Here is a 19,677-nt window from a genome sequence, read left to right as displayed (position 1 = left end):
TAAGAGGTAAATGTGCGTGCTAAAATTAAATTTGTGCGTCATAACACTTCGAAGATATTCAGTTTTTTGCTGGGATGACGTTTAACCATTTCTTATATCTCTTAAACGGTTAAACGTATAGACGTGATTTTTTTTACACATATTGCTATGAATTTGTGCGTAATGTTTGTAAAAACAGAATTTTAAAAAAAATTACCGTTCAGTTTTTATAATTAAAAAATAAAATAACGTTATTAGGTCCTAGTACTTTAAATATGACCTCTAAAGATAAACTTATACCGTTGATTTGTCCCTTATAACGGCTCACAGTATCTTATCAAGTTTCATTGGAGTATTTTAAGTATTTATTGAATTATGAAGAAAATTACTACGACAGGACTACGATATTTTTCGACATTTAATTGGTCGAGTATTTTATGAGTTGGCTAATTAAAATTTCTACCAATAATTAGTGCGTCAGCTCATTTATCCATCTGCAAAAATATAGCCCAATACACAGATAAATTATAGAGATATAATCAAAAAACCTATAAGATGCGCAATACAATGATAAACCGACAAAGTTTGAATAGCCACAAAAAAGCGACCGTGTCATATATCGTGCTAACCTTCCAAAATTGATAGTATTGTGCCATTTCTATTCTGGTACATGTGCGCACAAAATTATTAAGCTTTTTATTAATCATACTAATATTATAAATGCGAGCATTATTATAAAATATGTTTGTTTGTTGGTTTGTCCTTCCATCACACCGCAACAGAGTTACAGATTGACGTGATTTTTGCATAAGTGACCCGTTACATTTATTCCGAAATATTAGAGTTCCCACGGGATTTTAACAAACAAAAGCAAACAGTCCTATTGTCTGGTCACAAGCCATAATTAAACAATATAGTTTTCTGGAAACTGTTAAACTAAGCCACCCGTTCGTCTTCAAAACACGGCAATAAAACTGAATTTTAAAACTAATAGGTACCAAAGGTTCCGACCACAGCCATCTTTACTTACAAGCCATGCTATTAAGTTTGGCAACGTCGCAATTAGGATCCGCCGTGAATCTGTGGCATAAACCGATAGAGCTACAAGTGTACTAGTGGACAGCTTTCTATAGGCTGTATCTAGTTATATTTACAAACACTATGCACCTACTTACATTACAAATACATAAAATCATTAGTTTTTGAAATTACGTATTGACCACATACAGCCCACTTACTTAATGTAAGGCAGTACCTAGTAGGTATGTCTTTCGTAAGAATGTAGGAACTTAAAACTTGTTTGAAACTTTGAAGATCTACCTACTATTTCACTAAAATAAAACATAAATGAGGGTTAATAGATATTTTATTTCCTATTATAATTAGAGTTAACAGTTATTTTATTTCCTGTCCTTTGTGATTGTCCTTTTCTTGGGCTTGCTGATGTAGTTCTTGACGACGCTCGCTGTTTATACAGCTGTTCCCTTTTAGAGGGATCCATCCTACATGTTTTTTCGCACGTAACTTAGGTAACGCAAATTCTTAGGTAGGTTAGGGAAAATATGGAGCACTGCACCAGCTACTAGTTGATTCAACGTGATTTATCTCTATTTCTAGATTTTTTTACTATTTTGTTACTGTTGATTATTTTTATTGTTATGTTAATATGACAAATTATGTTAATACAATAATTTTAGATTACCTACTTAATTTACAATCGGTATTCAGTCAGAATATTGATCAACTAAAACTTAGAAAATAAAAAATATATTGAACTGTTCTGTTGTTTTAATTTTCACTAACTATTATGTACGTACCTGTACTTAAGTGCTAAAAAAGTAATGGTACAATACTATCAATTTTGGAAGGTTAGCACGATATATGACACGGTCGCTTTTTGTGGCTATTCAAACTTTGTCGGTTTATCATTGTATTGCGCATCTTATAGGTTTTTGATTATATCTCTATAATTTATCTGTGTATTGGGCTATATTTTTGCAGATGGATAAATGAGCTGACGCACTAATTATTGGTAGAAATTTTAATTAGCCAACTCATAAAAAACTCGGCCAATTAAATGTCTAAAAATATCGTGTCCTGTCGTAGTAATTTTCTTCATAATTCAATAAATACTTAAAATACTCCAATGAAACTTGATAAGATACTGTGGGCCGTTATAAGGGACAAATCAACGGTATAAGTTTATCTTTAGAGGTCATATTTAAAGTACTAGGACCTAATAACGTGATTTTATTTTTTAATTATAAAAACTGAACGGTATTTTTTTTTTTAAATTCTGTTTTTACAAACATTACGCACAAATTCATAGCAACATGTGTAAAAAAAATCACATCTATACGTTTAACCGTTTAAGAGATATAAGAAATGGTTAAACGTCATCCCAGCAAAAAACTGAATATCTTCGAAGTTTTATGACGCACAAATTTAATTTTAGCACGCACATTTACCTCTTAAAACGCACTAATTCATGGACCTATTTTTTTTCTCGTACGTCCATTGGGAAAAAAATGTGTAGCTGGGATGACGTATTCCTGGCAGAACGCGTTTTTTTCGAATATCTACTTATTGGTTGGACGCACAAATTTAAAACTTTCACGCACAATTACACGACGTTACGCACTAAAAATCTATCCAACTCAAATCCAGAAATTCGACATTATTTTGCTGGGATTACGCACACAGTAACGTTAACTCGTAAAACCGTTGTTCAATTTCTCTCAGAGCACAATTTGCGTAAATGTATGTCTGTGCTCCTAAAGCGGAAATAACATCATGAATATCTGATGAAATCAGATTAACTCTTTCCGCGTCGGATTCGCTCGAAATTGCCCTGAAACGCTCGCCTTTTGAGAATAGGGGAACAACGTTGTACTGAATTGGCTAAAAGCATTAGAATATACTGTAAGTCTCTACAACTTGTTTATTTAACTACTCCGTGCAAATGGAAAATGGGCTTATTGGGTCCACGGGGTAAAATAGGAATCAAGCCCGCGTCTCCTGGGATCGCGCCCGACGCTCTGACCACTAAGTCGCGAGTATAAGTGTTGCGGTATCGCTCAGCGGAGCTTTGGAAGTTCTGATCATAGATGATACACATATAGGCGTCCCGATTACGTATCTCGCGACAGGCGTAGCTCTCGCTATCATTGCTGTCAGACTGTAACAGCGGCTAGAGACTAGATAGAGACCGCAATAGTCACAAAGCAAAATAGGAAGAAGAAGAGAGACAGCAAATGAACTGTCGCATTGCTACTGCTGTCGCGTTGCTGTCGCTACTGCAACGTTTTACGTAATCACCCCGCGCGCCGGTCGTATGATGCGAGCGTATTTCGTGACCGCCGCGCGAGGGCAGCTTGTAGGTACCTAACGGTATGATCGTGGGGTGGTCACCAAGCATGTTTAGTCCGTACAAATTGAGAACTCACTCGCCATTTTAAATCTATGTGTCAACTGCCATTTCATACATAAACATTGCTCATGCCGGGAATCGAACCCGGGATCTCCCACTTATAAAACCACAGCGCTCACCACTGAGCCAGGGAGGTCGTCACCCCTCTCATTCTGAGAGAACCGTGCTCAGGAATGGGCCGGCGATAGGTGATGATGATGATATACAAAGTATTTTTCAGCACTATTTATAAATATAATGCATAGATTTTAATTTCTCACTCGCCATTTTAATTTTGTATGTCAACTGTCATGTCAAAAGTACGATTTTAGTAGGTACCTATTTTAAAGGTGAACCGTACTTTCTATGTGACAGCTGGCCAATAGAGTTAAAATGGCGCGCGAGAAGTCATTTTGTACGAACTATACTTAATTACAGGATTATTACAATGTAAGAGAATTCAATGAAAGTCCAGTGTACATTAATTTTAATCCATTTATTATTTGCATTGTAAACCCATACACTTGATCTATTCATCGACCGTTTATAATTTACCTTACACAAGTTATTACATCGTCATGTTATAAACTAATGGCCTCCGCATTGCAAGAAATTCTTATCACAATCGGAAAAATGAAAATAAAAATAGGCTCATTCGTTTGGGCGATAATTAGAGCTTTTACAGCTTCAATAGCTCAACCGGTAAAGGAGTGGACTGAAAACCGAAAGGTCGACGGTTCGATCCCCGCCCGTTGCACTGTTGTCGTACCTACTCCTTGCACAAGCCTGCAGACGCTTAGTTGGAGAGGAAAGGGGAATATTAATCATTTAACATGGCTAATAATAAATAAAAAAAAGTATAATAATCTTTAGACGCAAAGTCTTTAAGGATGGTTGGATAGTTTATAGTTTTTTCGTCGGTCTAATCTAACCGCACTACGAACTTCCGATGCATCTAAATCGGCTCCAACCAAATTGGATCGTGTAAACTCGTGAAAATTATACACCAACTGATTTCACCTGGTATGTAGGTATTTTAATATCATGTGTGTGTTTACATGTCTTTATATTATTGTTTACTCATGAGTATTTATATCTAATGAGAGTAAACAAAAAAGAAATGCAAAAAAAACTTGATAAAATAATATCCATTCATCGTAAAAGTTACAAAAAAAATATCTTGCAATCCGCAGGAGTTATTATGAATCATACTCGCACCATAATTGACTTGAAAAAGCAAAATAGTAATGCATTAAGCATTCAGTAAAAATATTGAAAAACAATATGTATAATATTAAAACAGAATCAACAAAATAAGTAAATATATATGATACATATTATGTGATAGATTACAATAGCATTTAAGAGTCCGAAATACCTTGTCACTAATTCAGAACGCACCCGAAAACCATTTAATTTTTTTTGTTTCAGTTCGTATAAATTATGGTTTGTTTTCTTGCACCTAGCATTTTCCTCGTTGTAGTGAAATGAAAGGGTGTGTGTTTCACACGGCAAGAAAATTATTTGCGCCTCATGGGTCGTGGTTTTTGAATTCCTCGCTACGCTCATGATTCCATCCTTGAATTCGTCGCTTACTCGGAATTCAATACAAACACTAAGTACCAAATAGCAACTTTGCAGCCTTGCATTGCAAACAACTATTTTGGTTATTCCGACTCTTAACTACAACAAACGCTATAGTCCGTACAAAATGACTTCTCACGCGACATTGTAACTCTATGTAAAAGTACGGTTCACCTTTACAAAAGTCATACTTTTGACATTACATTTGACACATAAAACTAACTTAAAATGGCGCGTGATAACTCATTTTTTACGCATTTATAAATTAAACAGACAAATAAATTACACTTTACCTTGAGTAAATTTTGTTATTAAAAAAACGATTTACAAAAACACAATATATGGCACGTACATTTTACACACCCAGACGTTCATAAACGTTTATTTTACAAAAAAAATGCATTTTACCCACACTTTGGTAACTTAGTTTTACAGCCGCACTCAGAGTCGCTCGTTACTTAGAGCATTCCTTATCCATACTAATTAATGCCTTAAGTAACGATTAAGCGACTCTTTGTGCGGCAGTTAGTACTTACTTGTTTATGTACGGACATTTATAAAAAAATCAAAACCTTTACAGCATTTAGCACAAATATTAACAACAAAACTGTTTGTACAAACTCTGCGCGCCGAACATGTCCACGAAACGGTGGAGCCATTGAAGGCCACTTTAAGGATGCCTTTCAACTGAAGCGGAGCGGAGAGGAGACGCATCAGCAGACCAATAAGGTTATTGACAGATCACATGAAAACTTTATCACGTCTTCTTCCACATTCCTCAGGCACAACCAACGACTTGCGGAGTAAAGTTAGTATAGCGCTCTCTCTCTGTTACGTACAATACAAATGATAGAGACAAGAATCTCAGTGGGCGCTAACCATTTTGAGCCACCAACCAATCACAAACGAGACTATGTTTTCTAATTGAAATTCAAATATTTTATGAAAACATATTTTTCGAATTGATTTTCGAATATTTTTGAAAACATGTTTGTGATTGGTTGGTGATTCAAAATGGTTAACGCTCACCGAGATTTGTGACTCTATCATTGAAAGAGCGCTATACTTAGTTGATACAACGGATAGACCATAGAACCGACGCGCATAAGTAACCCTATGTATTGTATAAAGTAAATATCATCATTATTTTTTAGTATTTATGTAATAAGAAATATGATGTATGTATAAATATTGTGCATTAATTATATCAAAAGACGTGTGAACTTACGCATAGTATGTGTGTATATATGGCGTATTATATTTCATATTCAATTATTGCGTGTATTTATATAACGGTATCTCACACAGCAGTTAATAACATTTGTCACATTACATTTATCGCAAAATATCACAAGAGTTATAAATGTTATATAACGTCACATTATTGCAAGTGATCATGTAATGTTGGGTTCAATGAGCGTCCAAATCATTTAACATGTTATACTCAAAACTTTTGTAGCATAACACGTTTATATTTTTAACTCTGTTATATAACTTCAAAACCTAAAAATGTTATAAATGGTTTAGGCACCTACGAATGACACAGGTATGCAACAAAATGTAACACGTCGTGTTACAAAATATTGTAGTATTATATACTGCTACTGCTGTATGAAAACGCCATGTATCATTACAAACCGAACCGAACGAACGAGTATAAAAAACCTTGGTTAGCATTAAAAAGTTTCAAGTTAAAATTTACATAATATAAAATCAGTTATGGGCAAAAATATTTACTTACAAGATAACATACATAATTTTATGTATTGTGCAAATATTGTTCTTATGAAAAAATTGAGCAAAACTTTATAACATGAAATGTGTTTTGGGTAATGTTGTTATATAACAAGTTATATTCACTATGAGTGGCATACGGACTAACGTATTCCTGAAACCATCGACATTAGCAAGAAAGTTGTGATTATGACATTGCTATAACCTCAATTGCTGTGATTAGCTTTAACTACGTGTCCTTCAGTACATTTTAGACTATAGTGAGAGCATAATAAATGTATGACAAACCAGCTTTACTCACGTTTTTAGTCGACGTTAGCACGCAGTCTCAACCAACTGTGTCCCTGTGAAAAAGGACCCCGGATAGGTTCGAAACTAGTCGGGCTAACGTCGACTAAAAACGTGGGTAAAGCCGGTTTGTCATACATGTATAATGGAAATCACATAATATGTATATATTAGCTTATAGGGTGGTTGCGATCGTCACATCATAGCTTGCAAACTACGGCAACGGATGAAACTAAAAGAAAAAAATAACGATATACTTGGACGCTAGAATAATATGAACTTGACTCAAAATTTAGAACATATTCTCTTCTCAGACCTGGGCGCATTTGGAACCCTCGTAGTTTGATGTTTGCGTAAAAATTATCACCACTATATCATCTTACAAATCCAACAACCGACCATCGAAAAGTGTAATTTATTACCCATTTTGAATAAATTATTTGACTATGACTTTGACTTTATTAAGAAGCCGATTGAGTCGATTTTTACGTGTCACGCACATACCTATAGTGAATTTATCTTTATTTTAGCGTTTAAACTATCGTGAGTGGTTTCCATTATTTCTACCGCGTGCGCGAACTGACCCCCTTGATAAAGGACCCCGGATGGGTTCGAAACTAGTAGGGCTAACATCGACTGGATACGTGAGTAGCCGTAGAAATACACTAAGTATATATAATTTATCTTTAGTAAACACGAGGTTCTATTTTCTTTTCTTACATGGTGCTTCAGTCTTCTAGACTGGAAGTTAGTCCGTACACAACCCAAGTGAAAAACCATCTAAGTGCCAAATGTTTAAAATAATAAAAAAACAATTATACGCAGCAGCCACGGAAATTCTAAAAATCTTACAACGTATCCTTACAATTAATCTATACTTATAATTAAATTATGCATTATCTTTGGCGAATACACTGCTTATTTACGGTACCGTGAAATAACGCTGAGAACAAAAGAAATAAAACAGTCCTCGGATATCTTTATTGACGCTCTGAACCACGCGACGAATTCAACCGGTCAACAAGCGATCAGTACATGGCAGTAAGGCCCGCGGGGTGATTACGTAAAACGTTGCAGTAGCGACAGCAACGCGACATGGTCGCTAACTACGGGCCTCATAAGAAGGCTCAGAGTCACTCAGCGGGCGATGGAGAGATTTATGCTTGGAGTTTCTCTACATGATCAAATCAGAAATGAGATCCGTAGGAGAACTGGAGTAACCGACATAGCTCAACGGGTTGCCAGCTATGTCCAGCAGTGGACGTCTATTGGTTGATGATGATGATGATTGCGAGATTTACGCCTGTCGCGAGATACGTAATCACCCCGCCGGTCTCCAACTAAGCGGAGAGGAGAGCTAACAGTCGACCAATCAGATTCATAATAGATGATGCGAAAAAATTATCACGTCATCTTTTAAAAATATGATTGGTTGACTATACACATCTTCTCTCCGCTTCGGTTAGGTGGAGATCGACAGCTTCAGCTTCGTAGAGCGTCGTCTCTCTCTTTGCTATGCGACATGCAGGCTGAAAACGCGGCTATGTTCAAAGCGTAGATTGCCGAGAGCTACGTACATAATTACCTTTGACCATAAATATGTCACCATTGTAATTTGACCATAAAACATCGTTGTAAATTGTCACAAAATTCACTATCATAATATTGAATAAAAACTGGTACCATTTCGCTTAAAACTAATCCGGCCGTCACACATAAGAACTTAGTAAGTGACAAAAATTGTTTTCATCATGTTTTCATGAACTCACTTTCTTGTCTATGTATTTATTTTCTGTTTGGTATAAATATTAACCTATCTTCTCGATGAGCTGGAGACTTGAATTTTTAAACACTATTCAAGCTGTCAATGCAAATTATCTAGTTTCCTTGTCTGTTTATTTGTTTGTACACATTTTGCAATCGACATTTATTCATTATTATACATTTAACCGTCCAAAATTCAGAAAAATGATATGCGCTTGCGATGTTAACTTGAATAAATAAGACTGAAGATAACTATACAAAAAATCGTCTACGTCTAGTGACAAAACGCGACGCGAGGAGGTATTTTCAAAAATGCTATCTGGCGCCACTTTTGAAAGATTGAGAGAGTTGCAAGTCCAGTAGGCGTATTGTCTGCATTTTATGCTTGAAATATTGTTTCGGCTGATAACGTTTTAAATCCAAGCAATATTTCTTTAAAATTAAAACGTACGTACGAGCATAGTTCTTCATTATAATATCTACATTTCTAAAAATTATGAAAATTGAACTATATGTTATCGCTTTTTATATTAAAATTTAGAACTAGACGATCTTCTTAATAAATCAAAATGAGATTTTAAATATACACAATCTGTAAAATTTCAATTTAAATCACTTACTAGGTTTTGATTTGTGGAAGTCGTTGTATACAAATTTACATCTAACAAGACTATTAGTAGAAAGATGATCGCGAAAATTGCAGTAATTATAATATTAACGTGAAATCTTTTGAGCTTACAATAATGCGAAATAAGGCTAGACGCACACGACTCGAATATCTATACTAATATTATAAAGAGGTAAAGTGTGTTTGTTGTAGGGGGTAATCTCTAGAACTACTGAACCGATTTTGAAAATTCTTTCACCAGTAGAAAGCTAAATTATTCCTTTAATAGGTAGAGAGTTGAAATTTCTATTGTCGCTATAACAACAAATCATAATTTCAAAATGGCCGCCATTAAAATTAAAAAAAAAGTGTTATTTCTTGTACGATGATACGGAACTGTTCATGTGCGACTCGCAATTGACCGGTTATTTAAGTATTTAAGTTTAGTTAAAACGAGACAGAGCTATATCTCTCACATAGATCTGTCTCGTTTTAACTCAATCTTAAGTAACGATTAGCGACTCTGAGTGCGGCTGTAGCCATTAAACTGGTCGTGCGCATCTAGCCCCATATTCCCTTTACAATGTAAATACAAAATAGTCCGGCGTTATTTCCGTGATCATATTCCGTTTTCATTAAAAATACGTTGGTGGTGTTACATTTCAGCAGTACTTTGTCCGTATAAACTACATTAATTAATAAATTAATAACTTCTTGTTCGTCGAATGGCAGTTACAAATTTGCACCTTATAACCATGCACTTAGGTCGAATACAGATTAAAATCGCTACCAATTCCAATCTTTCGGCTACACACGATGGAATGCTTAATTTGAATTAATCTGATTACTTAAAAAAAGGTTGCTTAGTTCTATGATATTTGCTAAAGTTTGACATAAAATATAAACAAGACAAAATGTCTAACTTTTTTCGAACTATACAGGCCTCAAACAGCCTCAATGTAAAAAACCGGCCGAACCTCTAGCTAACTCGATCCGATTATTGTATAAGAGTTTGGACGTGTTCATTGAGCCTGGAAAAAATCGGCTACCGTAGAATCTCCACCCAATAAATCGGTGACAAACCCATTAGCGAATTAACGTTAGTTCTCAAAATCAATCTTTTATAAAGATTAACGTTTTGATAGTTAAACATTTATTCTTGCCATTTTGTCATTTTATCTCATTCTTCAAAAAAATATCATATAACAGCAAGGAAAAGATCTCTAAACATTATTCTATATACAATAAGGTCCACTATTTTGAACTAGATAAAATCGTTTTGAGCCGATTTTTACAATAATTATAATATAAACAATAAAATTAACGCTATTATTCCATTAAGAGATTCTATAATCCCAGAAGATGTGTCCTAGTTTTCACTCCCGTTAACTATACCTTAGCTAAGTTAGCTTTAAAAAGATATCAATCACACAGTATTAACTTAGCTTGAAATAATTTGCATGTATACAGTTAGAGCTGGAGTGTTCACTTTAGCTATACATTTTGACTAAGATAAAATAAATTAGGTTAAGTTGTATCAAAATCGGTCAAAATGACCCTTATTTGTGACCTCTCTACCCTCTTTACAATAAAGCTTTGGTCAAACTGACTTGTATCCCGCGCGGGATACGGGAGGCGACATTCTCACGCGGATGATGTCAATAACATAATATAAAAATAAAATAAAAATATTTTTTATTCAATTAAACTTTTACAAGTATTAGCAGTCCCGCGCGTTGCTGGAACGAGCTGCAGGTCATCAAATCCACGCTCTTTTATCATTTAGATAATCTTTAATTGTGTAATATGCTTTTTTCAGGAGCATACTTTAATAGACTTTTAAACTTGTGTAAAGGCAAGTCCAAAATAGTTTGCGGAATTTTGTTATAAAAGGTTATACCCACAAATGACTTTTGGACTTTCCTGAGGCGAAGGGTAGGAGTTGTATGAACATGTTCAAATTGACAGTCAATATATGTACATGCAATATACATAATTTTACAACCGAAATTATTAAATTAATAGAATCAATCCTATCTGTAATCTGTCGATGGGTTACTAGCAACGTCGTTATTTGTCTAAAATTGTATGGTCTTTTTTGACAATTAACAACGTCACTAAGTAACTTATTGACAGATTAATAATAAACATTGATAATAATTTATTTCGGCCTTTAGCCTAATGCATGCGTAGGTACGTTTAGAATTATAGAAACTTATCTCAAAATTTTAAGAATACGATCCTGGAAGACCCATTTCATCGATTTTTATTAAAACAGAAGCCTATTGTGGCGTAGAAAGGTACAAAGTTACATTTGAAATTAACATTAACCAATTATTTTTGGATAGGTCTCTATAATTCTGGTATGAAGTGCGATACATTCGCAATTCGCGTCCCAAATGCCGCGCGGGTTCTACCTCATTTTGACAGAAGCTTTAGTAATTAGGACACAAAATTGTTTCACTATATAATTATATTAAAATATTACCTAATAATAAATGGTTAGTAAATAAATTATTATACAATATAACACTCCAGCTTCAACTATTTACAGCCCGCAAACACAAACACTTATATTCATTGTCTATATACAATTTATTTATATACGATGTACAAATAAGGCTCCAAGCCTTTTCCCGCCTAATATCTCGTAACATGTCGATATCAAACATGGATCTACTCGACTCCTTTACAGCCAATTGTTCTACATTTTAACGCAAAATAGAAAAATAATAGAAGGCTCACTCAATAAAACGCGCGTTAAAACTTAAGACGCTTTTACACATGGACGCATATATAACTCGTGCCAATGAAACGAATAAACGCCAACGCTTATTAATCCCTCTCACTCACACACTACACACAAGTTAAGTGTGTAAGTAAAAGGGAGAAAAAAGCAATCCATCTCACTCGCACACTACACACAGGTCAAGTGTAAGTGAGAGGAAATGAATAACGCCGGTCTTTTCGATTCGTTTATTGGCACGAGTTATATACACACGACAACGTAAGCCCCTGGCATCCATTAGAAAATAGATTTTGGTGTCAGTTTTGCCACATTCAGGGCTTTGACTGACGGCCTATTTTCTTATGCGGTGATGATGTGGTCTACCAATCCGCACATGGCCAGCGTGATAGACTATGGCTAAAAACCCTTCTCACTCTGAGAGGAGACCCGCGCTCTGTAGTGAGCCGGTGATGGGTTGATCATGATGATGATGATGATGAATGATGTTTATATGAAAAATATCTGAATAATTTTCTATCAATCATATTTTGTCACTCATGATTGACGAGTTGATGTAGAACTAATCGCCTACTGAACATCCAAGACAACATGTTGAGCTGAATAGACTAAGCTCGCCGTAGCTTGCTGTGTAAGTGTCCAATGTTATCGAACATTTTATTGAGCGGACCTTCTGTTACGTCTCTATTCTATGATTTTACTGATTAACCATTACAATTTAATATAAAACTCCAAATATTCGCACTTGAATTAATTCTATATCTTTTTTTACTCACTTATCAGTTAATAATACACAGTTATTAACTAATTAAATCCGATAAAAAAAATCGTCCGCAAAATCAGATTGCTTTCCGTCGAAATCGTTTAATTTTAGGTCGATTTGTGATCGTTACTTTTAAAGTAAGACTACAATAAGTTACCTTAATCCTACGTTGAGCGAAAAAAGTCTAAAAAAAGTCAGAAAAAGACGCAGTCTAGCGATTTAGGTGATTTCTTGCTCTGTCGGTGTCACCTGCATATATGCTTTCGATAACGCGCATAACGTTACCGTGCTAACCGGTACCACGTATACTGACACAGTGTATACCGATACAACATTAACCGATACCGTTTATACCGTTTGTACCGATACGATACCGTGTCATACCTTTACCGCAAATACCGCACCACACCGCACCGACAAATCAGAAAATTACCTAAGGCGTTATTTTTTTATAACGCGAAGATATTGGTCAGGGAAAATTTTATTTTAGTAATGTTATTCAACAGCACAGCCTTCCGTGGACTTTTTTATGGTTATATACAGAAAAATACAGTTTGTACACATTGTTTTTATATAGTTTAAGGCAGATGCCAAACCGTTTGCATCGTCATATTGCGAATGGCAACCTTCAACCATTTTATTAGACTTGTAGATTTTGCCTTAGAAATCAGGGAAACAACGGCTCAAGTAAAATCAACGCAACAACGCGTTGTTGATACAAAACTGCGAGAAAGGTTTATCTTACGTATCTGGGTGTTCATACTTATAGAAAGTACTGATATAAAATACTGACCCCATCAGGGAAATGAACATCGGATCGTATTCGAAAAGTAATGGACATGTTATTATTCCATATCAATTATCACTTACTCGATTTAGGATTTTTAACAATCCCGGGGGGGATTCCTTCGATTTAAGGATACAATGTATCTGCATGCCAAATTTCTTCAAGATCGGTTTAGCGGTTGAGCTGCGAAAAAGTAACAGACAGCATTTATAATAGTAGTACAGCATTTATAATATGGCAACTAAGATTTTTTTTGTTGTTATATTTTGGCAACTAAAGTTTTTTAACTCATTTACTAACGTAGGCACTAAGTCCCTAGAATGTAAAATGTAAAGTCTTTTAAAGAACGACAGAATCGTAGGCCATTACTTGCGAAAAACACCATAACTAGTATTATACTATTTGTACCAGAATATTCAATAGTACCAGCACTATTGTACAAACCTAAATTATTACAATTTTTGAGCTAACATTTAACGAATTTTCTAATACATAACCGAATATTTTTGATTTTAAAGTCGATTTTACTTTTTCACTCTCTCCGTAATTAATATATTGCAACATAGAAAACGTTTGAGTGATCATTTTAAACTATTCTTTTTTTATTACAAACTTTCTTTATGATTACGTAAAAACGAGCTTTTAGTACCGCAAACAGTCCAATGGCTCATTGTTTATTTCGTAAAATAAACTTTATATGTCATAGACATAACGCACAGAATTGTTTGGCTTCTCATATAGATAGGTACATTTAGCAAAATTACGTATAGTGTTTGATGCATCAGCGAAGAAAGAATATATGAAGGTAGTCGCTTAGCGATATTCGGATGATAGATAATGTCTTCAATCGGTTCCAATTCTTGACTTGTTTTTATTCTTGGTGTACGAAAAGTAATACGCATAAAGGCGCAATTATAATTCACTAAATTAGGGTATATCGTAAAATAACCTTTAGGGTCATGCATGTAACACACAGCTTCGTTCGGTTACTCATATGATGGAAAACTAGTACAGTTAACAAATTCCGTGCTGGGTTTGATACATCAGGATTGTCACTTAACGATGCTCAATTGGTAGATAAAGTCTTTGGTCGTTTTCAATTCTTGAACTTATTTTTGTCCTGGATATACGAAAAGTATAAATAAATTGGACCTACTTATGCGACATGGAATCAACCCACACGATGATAGTTTTGAGAAAAAGCCGTTTAAGTGAAAATTTTGTGTACGTTTGATATGTTTGTTATTTTGAATAAAGTTTATTCACAATATTGTAGGAAATAGTTTATACTATCTATACAAATATAATATTGATGAAAAATATTAACAGTTTTAATAATAATATAAAAAAGAAGTCATGGTTCCTTGTAGAAAATTACCTGTGTGTGGGTTGGTTCCTTGTTACATTGCCATAATTTTATAGTAAAAATTAAAAAAAACGCATATTATCTATTAATTATTGTTGAAATGAAATAAAAATCATGAATGAGTTGTCATTTGTGCCCGTGACTACGTCCGCGTGGACTGCACTAATCTCAAACCCCTATTTTAAATTTCAAAAACCTTTCTTAGCGGATGTCATAATAGCTGTCTACATGCCAAATTTCAGCTGATCCGTCCAGTGGTTTGAGTTGTGTGGTGATAGATCAGTCAGTCAGTCAGCTTTTCTTTTAATAATAATAGAGACTTCTCACAAAGTTAGGCTAATACAGGTAGGATGGCTAAAATGGTTAGATTGCGCGTATATTCTTCTGCTCCGTCGTAATATTCTTGGCAGAGTGGCCGTGGTCATCACGAAGTGACGTTTTCACGAAGTGATGTTTTACGCCTCAAGAGCATTCGCCACTTGTCGCCTTCTGGCTGATAGTCTGGTACATTCGTGCACGAGACCACCCACAGCGGACTTAATCTGGTCGGGCCATCGCTTAAGTGACCTTCCTCGCCCTCTGATACCTTCCACCTTGCCATGCACTACAAGACGCTCAATGGAGTCACTCTAATGCCGGGAGACATGTCCGAAGAACATGACAGACGTTGTTTAATGCCCAGTTCTTGGAGTATAGAGACGTCGTTGGTGCGAAATTCGTTCAATGAGACTCTTCGCCTCCAGCACGACATCTCCAGAGCGTCAATCTTCTTCTCAATCAGTCGCAGAGTTCACATCTTCGCAGCGTATAAAAATTAGAAAAACAAATGTCCAAACAAGCCGGATCTTCGTAGCTTTTGTGATGTTTCTTTCTGTTTTTCCATATTTTCCTCAGCCTTTCCATTGCAGTTCTTGCTATCGCCATAGTCGCTTCACTTCTTTTACACAACCATCATTGTTCGAGATTAAAGCACCAAGAAATGCAGGATAGGACAACCTCCCAGTTCAGAGTTTGAGTAACTTCGGGCGAGTTATTGTTGGTGCGGTCTACAACCATCGTCATAGATTTACTGCGGTTTATTTTTAATCTGAACTCTTAAGACTAACACACTTCATTTTGAGAAGTAGCTCTTCCATATGACGAGCACTGGTGCAAACAAGGTAGTATCATCGGTGTAGTGCGATATCTTATACTTGGCAAGTGCGTATCGCAAATTTCGTTTATAAATTCGCTACAACTACGTTAAACGCTTAAAGTCATCGTCTTTTTATAGTTGCATCTGCTGTTGGACACAGGCCTCTTCTATCTTAAACTTTTTGCATTCATTTGATGGTAGCCACTCTCTGAATGTCATCGCTCCACACACAGGGGGTGCTCCATACTCGTATAGGGCGTCCCGATATACGTTTTCCAAGTCACGGTCGCCACTGGGGAGCTTACGATTTCAGCAGCTATCAACAGTCTTTGGTTGAGCAGTTTTCTGACAAGCCCACTGCTACTTCATTGTGCTAGCCTCAAGAGCCATATTATCTATTATATGTGCTTTAGTTCTATGGCGAATTACTTCTTTTCGAACTTTTCTCTTCAAATGCTTTGAGCGATTTGGAATTTGTAGACTAGCCTGGCTGTCAGTGTCCATGTTTCGGCACCGTAAGTCATAACCGATATGATGCACTGACTGACTTTTGGGGTATAGGTGACGAAAAGACCTAATAGACGTATATTTCTTAATGTTAGAATAACTAATCTGTGCTAAGTTTTACTCTAAGGTGGTAAGGGTCAAAGCTAAATAAAAAAAATTAAGTGGCGGCAGCTAGAAAATATCATAGTTTGTCTCCTGATATTTATTCTCTCTTCATTGTTGGAAATAGTAAATTAATTTACAAATCACACAACGAGCTGATCTAATCTGCTTTAAAGCACAGTGTTGCCGTTGTAATATTACCTACTTATCTACCATTAAATTAGATTAAGTTGCCATATTCATACCAAAACAAAATTACCACTCAAAATGTAGTTATTTTGGGAAAAATTTAATTGAATTTAGAAAAACTAGCGAATCACAATAATGTAACTAGGTATCACTGACTTTAAAAAATAATTTTTTTCAAGAAATTTATTAAACAACACAGATTCAATGGACATGTTTTCTTAGATGTTGTAAATATTGATTTATATCAACAAGGGACCAAGTAATGTGAGTCTTTGTAAAAATATAGAACTATGACATATTTTTATTGCAAAAAAGAACCAACCCGCATGGTTCTGCAAAATTGATTTATAAAAAGGGACCATGTGGTATGGGTCTTTATGAAAAAAATAAAAATTCAATGATTTCTTAGATTGTCAGGTTACCATGGGACATGGATCTTGTTAGTTTATTGAACAACTGTTAAAATGTGGACTGATAACTTTGTCATAGAAATGTTTTACTATGTTAGAATTGTCAGATCATTTTGATTTTTACAGGGTTGATAGAAGGTGCATTTTAAAAGCTTTCTGTATACTTATCTCAATTTTGGCATGTGTGTGGATTGGTTCCATGTTGCATAAGTAGGTCCAATTATAAGTCATAACTCACTTGTTTCAGGTATATCGTAAAATAACCTTAGTGTCATATACATAACGCATAGAATCGGCACAAATTAAAGTTTGGTAGCAGATTTACAATCGTCGCACCGGAGGCGTATCGTCACCTGCTTGGGGCGCTGCTACAACTCAGTAACGGCGTAAAGGTCGCGCTGGTCGTGTTGTTGTTGTTGTTGTTGCTGCTGTTGTTGCTGTCGTTGTCGGCGTTGGTTGTTGTTAGGTTGGCGTCGCGGGCGTTGGAGGCTCCTGTAAATAAAATGTTTTTTATTCCCAACCCATACCCAGAACTGAGCAGGTCTGCTCTCTCCTCTCCACCTTAGGCTGCATCATCACTCACTATTTGGTGTGATTGCAGTTAAGCACACAGTTTAAAAGAACATTTGATTTTACCTGTACTCGAGTGCTGCGGCGGATAGCGGCTGCGGGTCAGTCCTGCGCTGTGGGCGCACTGTCGCATACTTGTCCGGCGTAGGGTGGGTGGTATGGGTAGGGTGGGTGGTGTGGGTGGCGTGGGCTTGGTGCGCGTGGGCGTGGGTGCGCGGCGCGTCGGGCGAGAAGGTGGCGAGGGCGGGCGGCGGCGCGGGCGGGCGCGGGCGCGGCGCGCGCGGACCGAACGATGCGTACTTAGGGTCGAACCGGTTCAGGGGCACTGTGCGATTTGCCTGACCTGCAATAAATAAATTGGTGAATAAAAAACCAATCAAGTGCGAGTCAGACTCGCACAATTCTTGATCCCACACCTAGCTCACCGTGCACTCGTGCAAGTTTACGACAACTGGAAATACCCTATAGGTTTTGATTACTTTGTCTTGACAGATACGATAGCCACGGCACGGAGGCACGGAACCATAAAAATACTGCATGTAACCTTTTACTCGCAGTTGAAGGAAACTAAACAAGCGTGAAATTCAATTTTCGAAATGACTCGTCAAAACTTGACTTGTATCAAATCGATGGCTTAGTTCAAAATTACACTAACATGAAAAAAAGAGAAAGTAGAAAGTGTGATTTTAATAGTTTTATTTTTACAATTAAGTGCGACCATGAAACTGCGCATGGCTTTTGTTGCATCAGCAAGAATTACATCCGGGTTCCGCTGTGATGAAATTATGGTAGATCACTTGTCCACCTACAGTACGCGACAGGAAATATTGTACATCGACCTTAAGAAAGAGATAGCGGTTTCGTAGAGCGTTGTCTTTGTCGTTAAGACCGACAAGACGTCACATAGGAATGAGTGACAGAGACAATCCTCTACGAAGCCTAAACCTCTTTCTAAAGTTCGATAGATTTTGAGGCAAACATCAATTTCTGAATTCACAAGAACCCAGAACTGAAAAACTTGACTTTAGTGTATGGAATATTGAGATTTCATTCATCACACACACTGTGTACACTAACCTGCAGTGTGTTCGGCCGCGCCGCCCGCCCGCTCTCAGTAGAAGTCGTTGCTCTCGAGCGTCTTGCACTGCTTGCTGAGTGTGGCGTATTTGCCGTTGTGAGGCGCGCGCCCGAGAGTGTGCGAGCCACTTAACGCGCCCAAGCCGCCACCCAAGCCACCTCCAAGACCAGCGCTGCCTCCGCTCGCTCGTCCCAGCGTGGCGCTACCCGACATACGAGATCTGAAAACAAAATGTTTTCATTTTAACTTCTGATGAAACGATTGCAATGGAAACGAACACAACGGACACCGAAAAAGTTGAAACTTGTTGAAGTGTAGTTTCTTTACCGCATGGATACCTTATTTACTAATCCATAAGATTTAGAGATAATATCAATGAATGTATGGGGCATCATCGAAAAAGATGTGTAAACAGCGCCAACATAGTTCTGACCATTATCGCTAATCATCTTGGCCAGTACCGCACTGAGTGCTATTAACCGTCTTAAAGCCTGCAAAAAACGCCCAAATCGACTCTAATTGTGACTCGTTCTGTGAATTAACTTACCGATCCCGACCCCGGTCCGCGAGGTTCATAAGCTAAACCACAGCACCATACGAGGGGTTTCCTGTTAGGGAAAGGCACCAGCCTGGACAGAGTGTAGCAGGTCATGTAGGCT

The 19,677-nt window shown here is 36.5% G+C and overlaps 2 protein-coding genes across 3 annotated transcripts in view; both read right to left on the bottom strand.

The window, feature by feature from the left end:
- Nucleotides 1-11,901: 11,901 nt before the first annotated feature.
- Nucleotides 11,902-18,673, bottom strand: LOC138403189 (uncharacterized). Its single transcript, XM_069502723.1, has 4 exons — nt 18,646-18,673; nt 18,007-18,283; nt 17,605-17,862; nt 11,902-14,813 (listed from the first exon to the last, which is right to left on the bottom strand). The coding sequence occupies exons 1-3, from the start codon at nt 18,671-18,673 to the stop codon at nt 17,739-17,741; spliced, it is 429 nt and encodes a 142-aa protein (XP_069358824.1). The 3' UTR covers nt 11,902-14,813; nt 17,605-17,738.
- Nucleotides 18,149-19,677, bottom strand: part of tty (tweety) — an 86,429-nt gene continuing 84,900 nt past the window's right edge. For both annotated transcript variants that reach the window (XM_034974427.2, XM_069502565.1), the window contains 2 exons: nt 19,018-19,238; nt 18,149-18,283 (listed from right to left, as the gene is read on the bottom strand). In XM_034974427.2, the coding sequence (XP_034830318.1) occupies nt 19,052-19,238 (187 nt within the window). In that variant the 3' untranslated portion in view covers nt 18,149-18,283; nt 19,018-19,051. The remainder of the gene's footprint in view (nt 18,284-19,017; nt 19,239-19,677) is intronic.

The sequence above is a fragment of the Maniola hyperantus genome, chromosome 13 (genome assembly GCF_902806685.2).
Source record: "Maniola hyperantus chromosome 13, iAphHyp1.2, whole genome shotgun sequence".
NCBI classification, from domain to species: domain Eukaryota; kingdom Metazoa; phylum Arthropoda; class Insecta; order Lepidoptera; family Nymphalidae; genus Maniola; species Maniola hyperantus.
Note: the sequence above shows the minus strand (reverse complement) of the source record. Positions and strands in the feature narration are given on the sequence as shown.

Coding starts and splice junctions, on each gene's coding strand:
- LOC138403189 (XM_069502723.1), bottom strand. CDS start 18,673: ATGCGCAGTTTCATGGTCGCACTTAATT. Junction 18,284..18,645: donor TTTCATGGTCGCACTTAATT/GTAAAAATAAAA, acceptor TATTTATTGCAG/GTCAGGCAAATCGCACAGTG. Junction 17,863..18,006: donor GCCGCAGCACTCGAGTACAG/GTAAAATCAAAT, acceptor TTTTATTTACAG/GAGCCTCCAACGCCCGCGAC.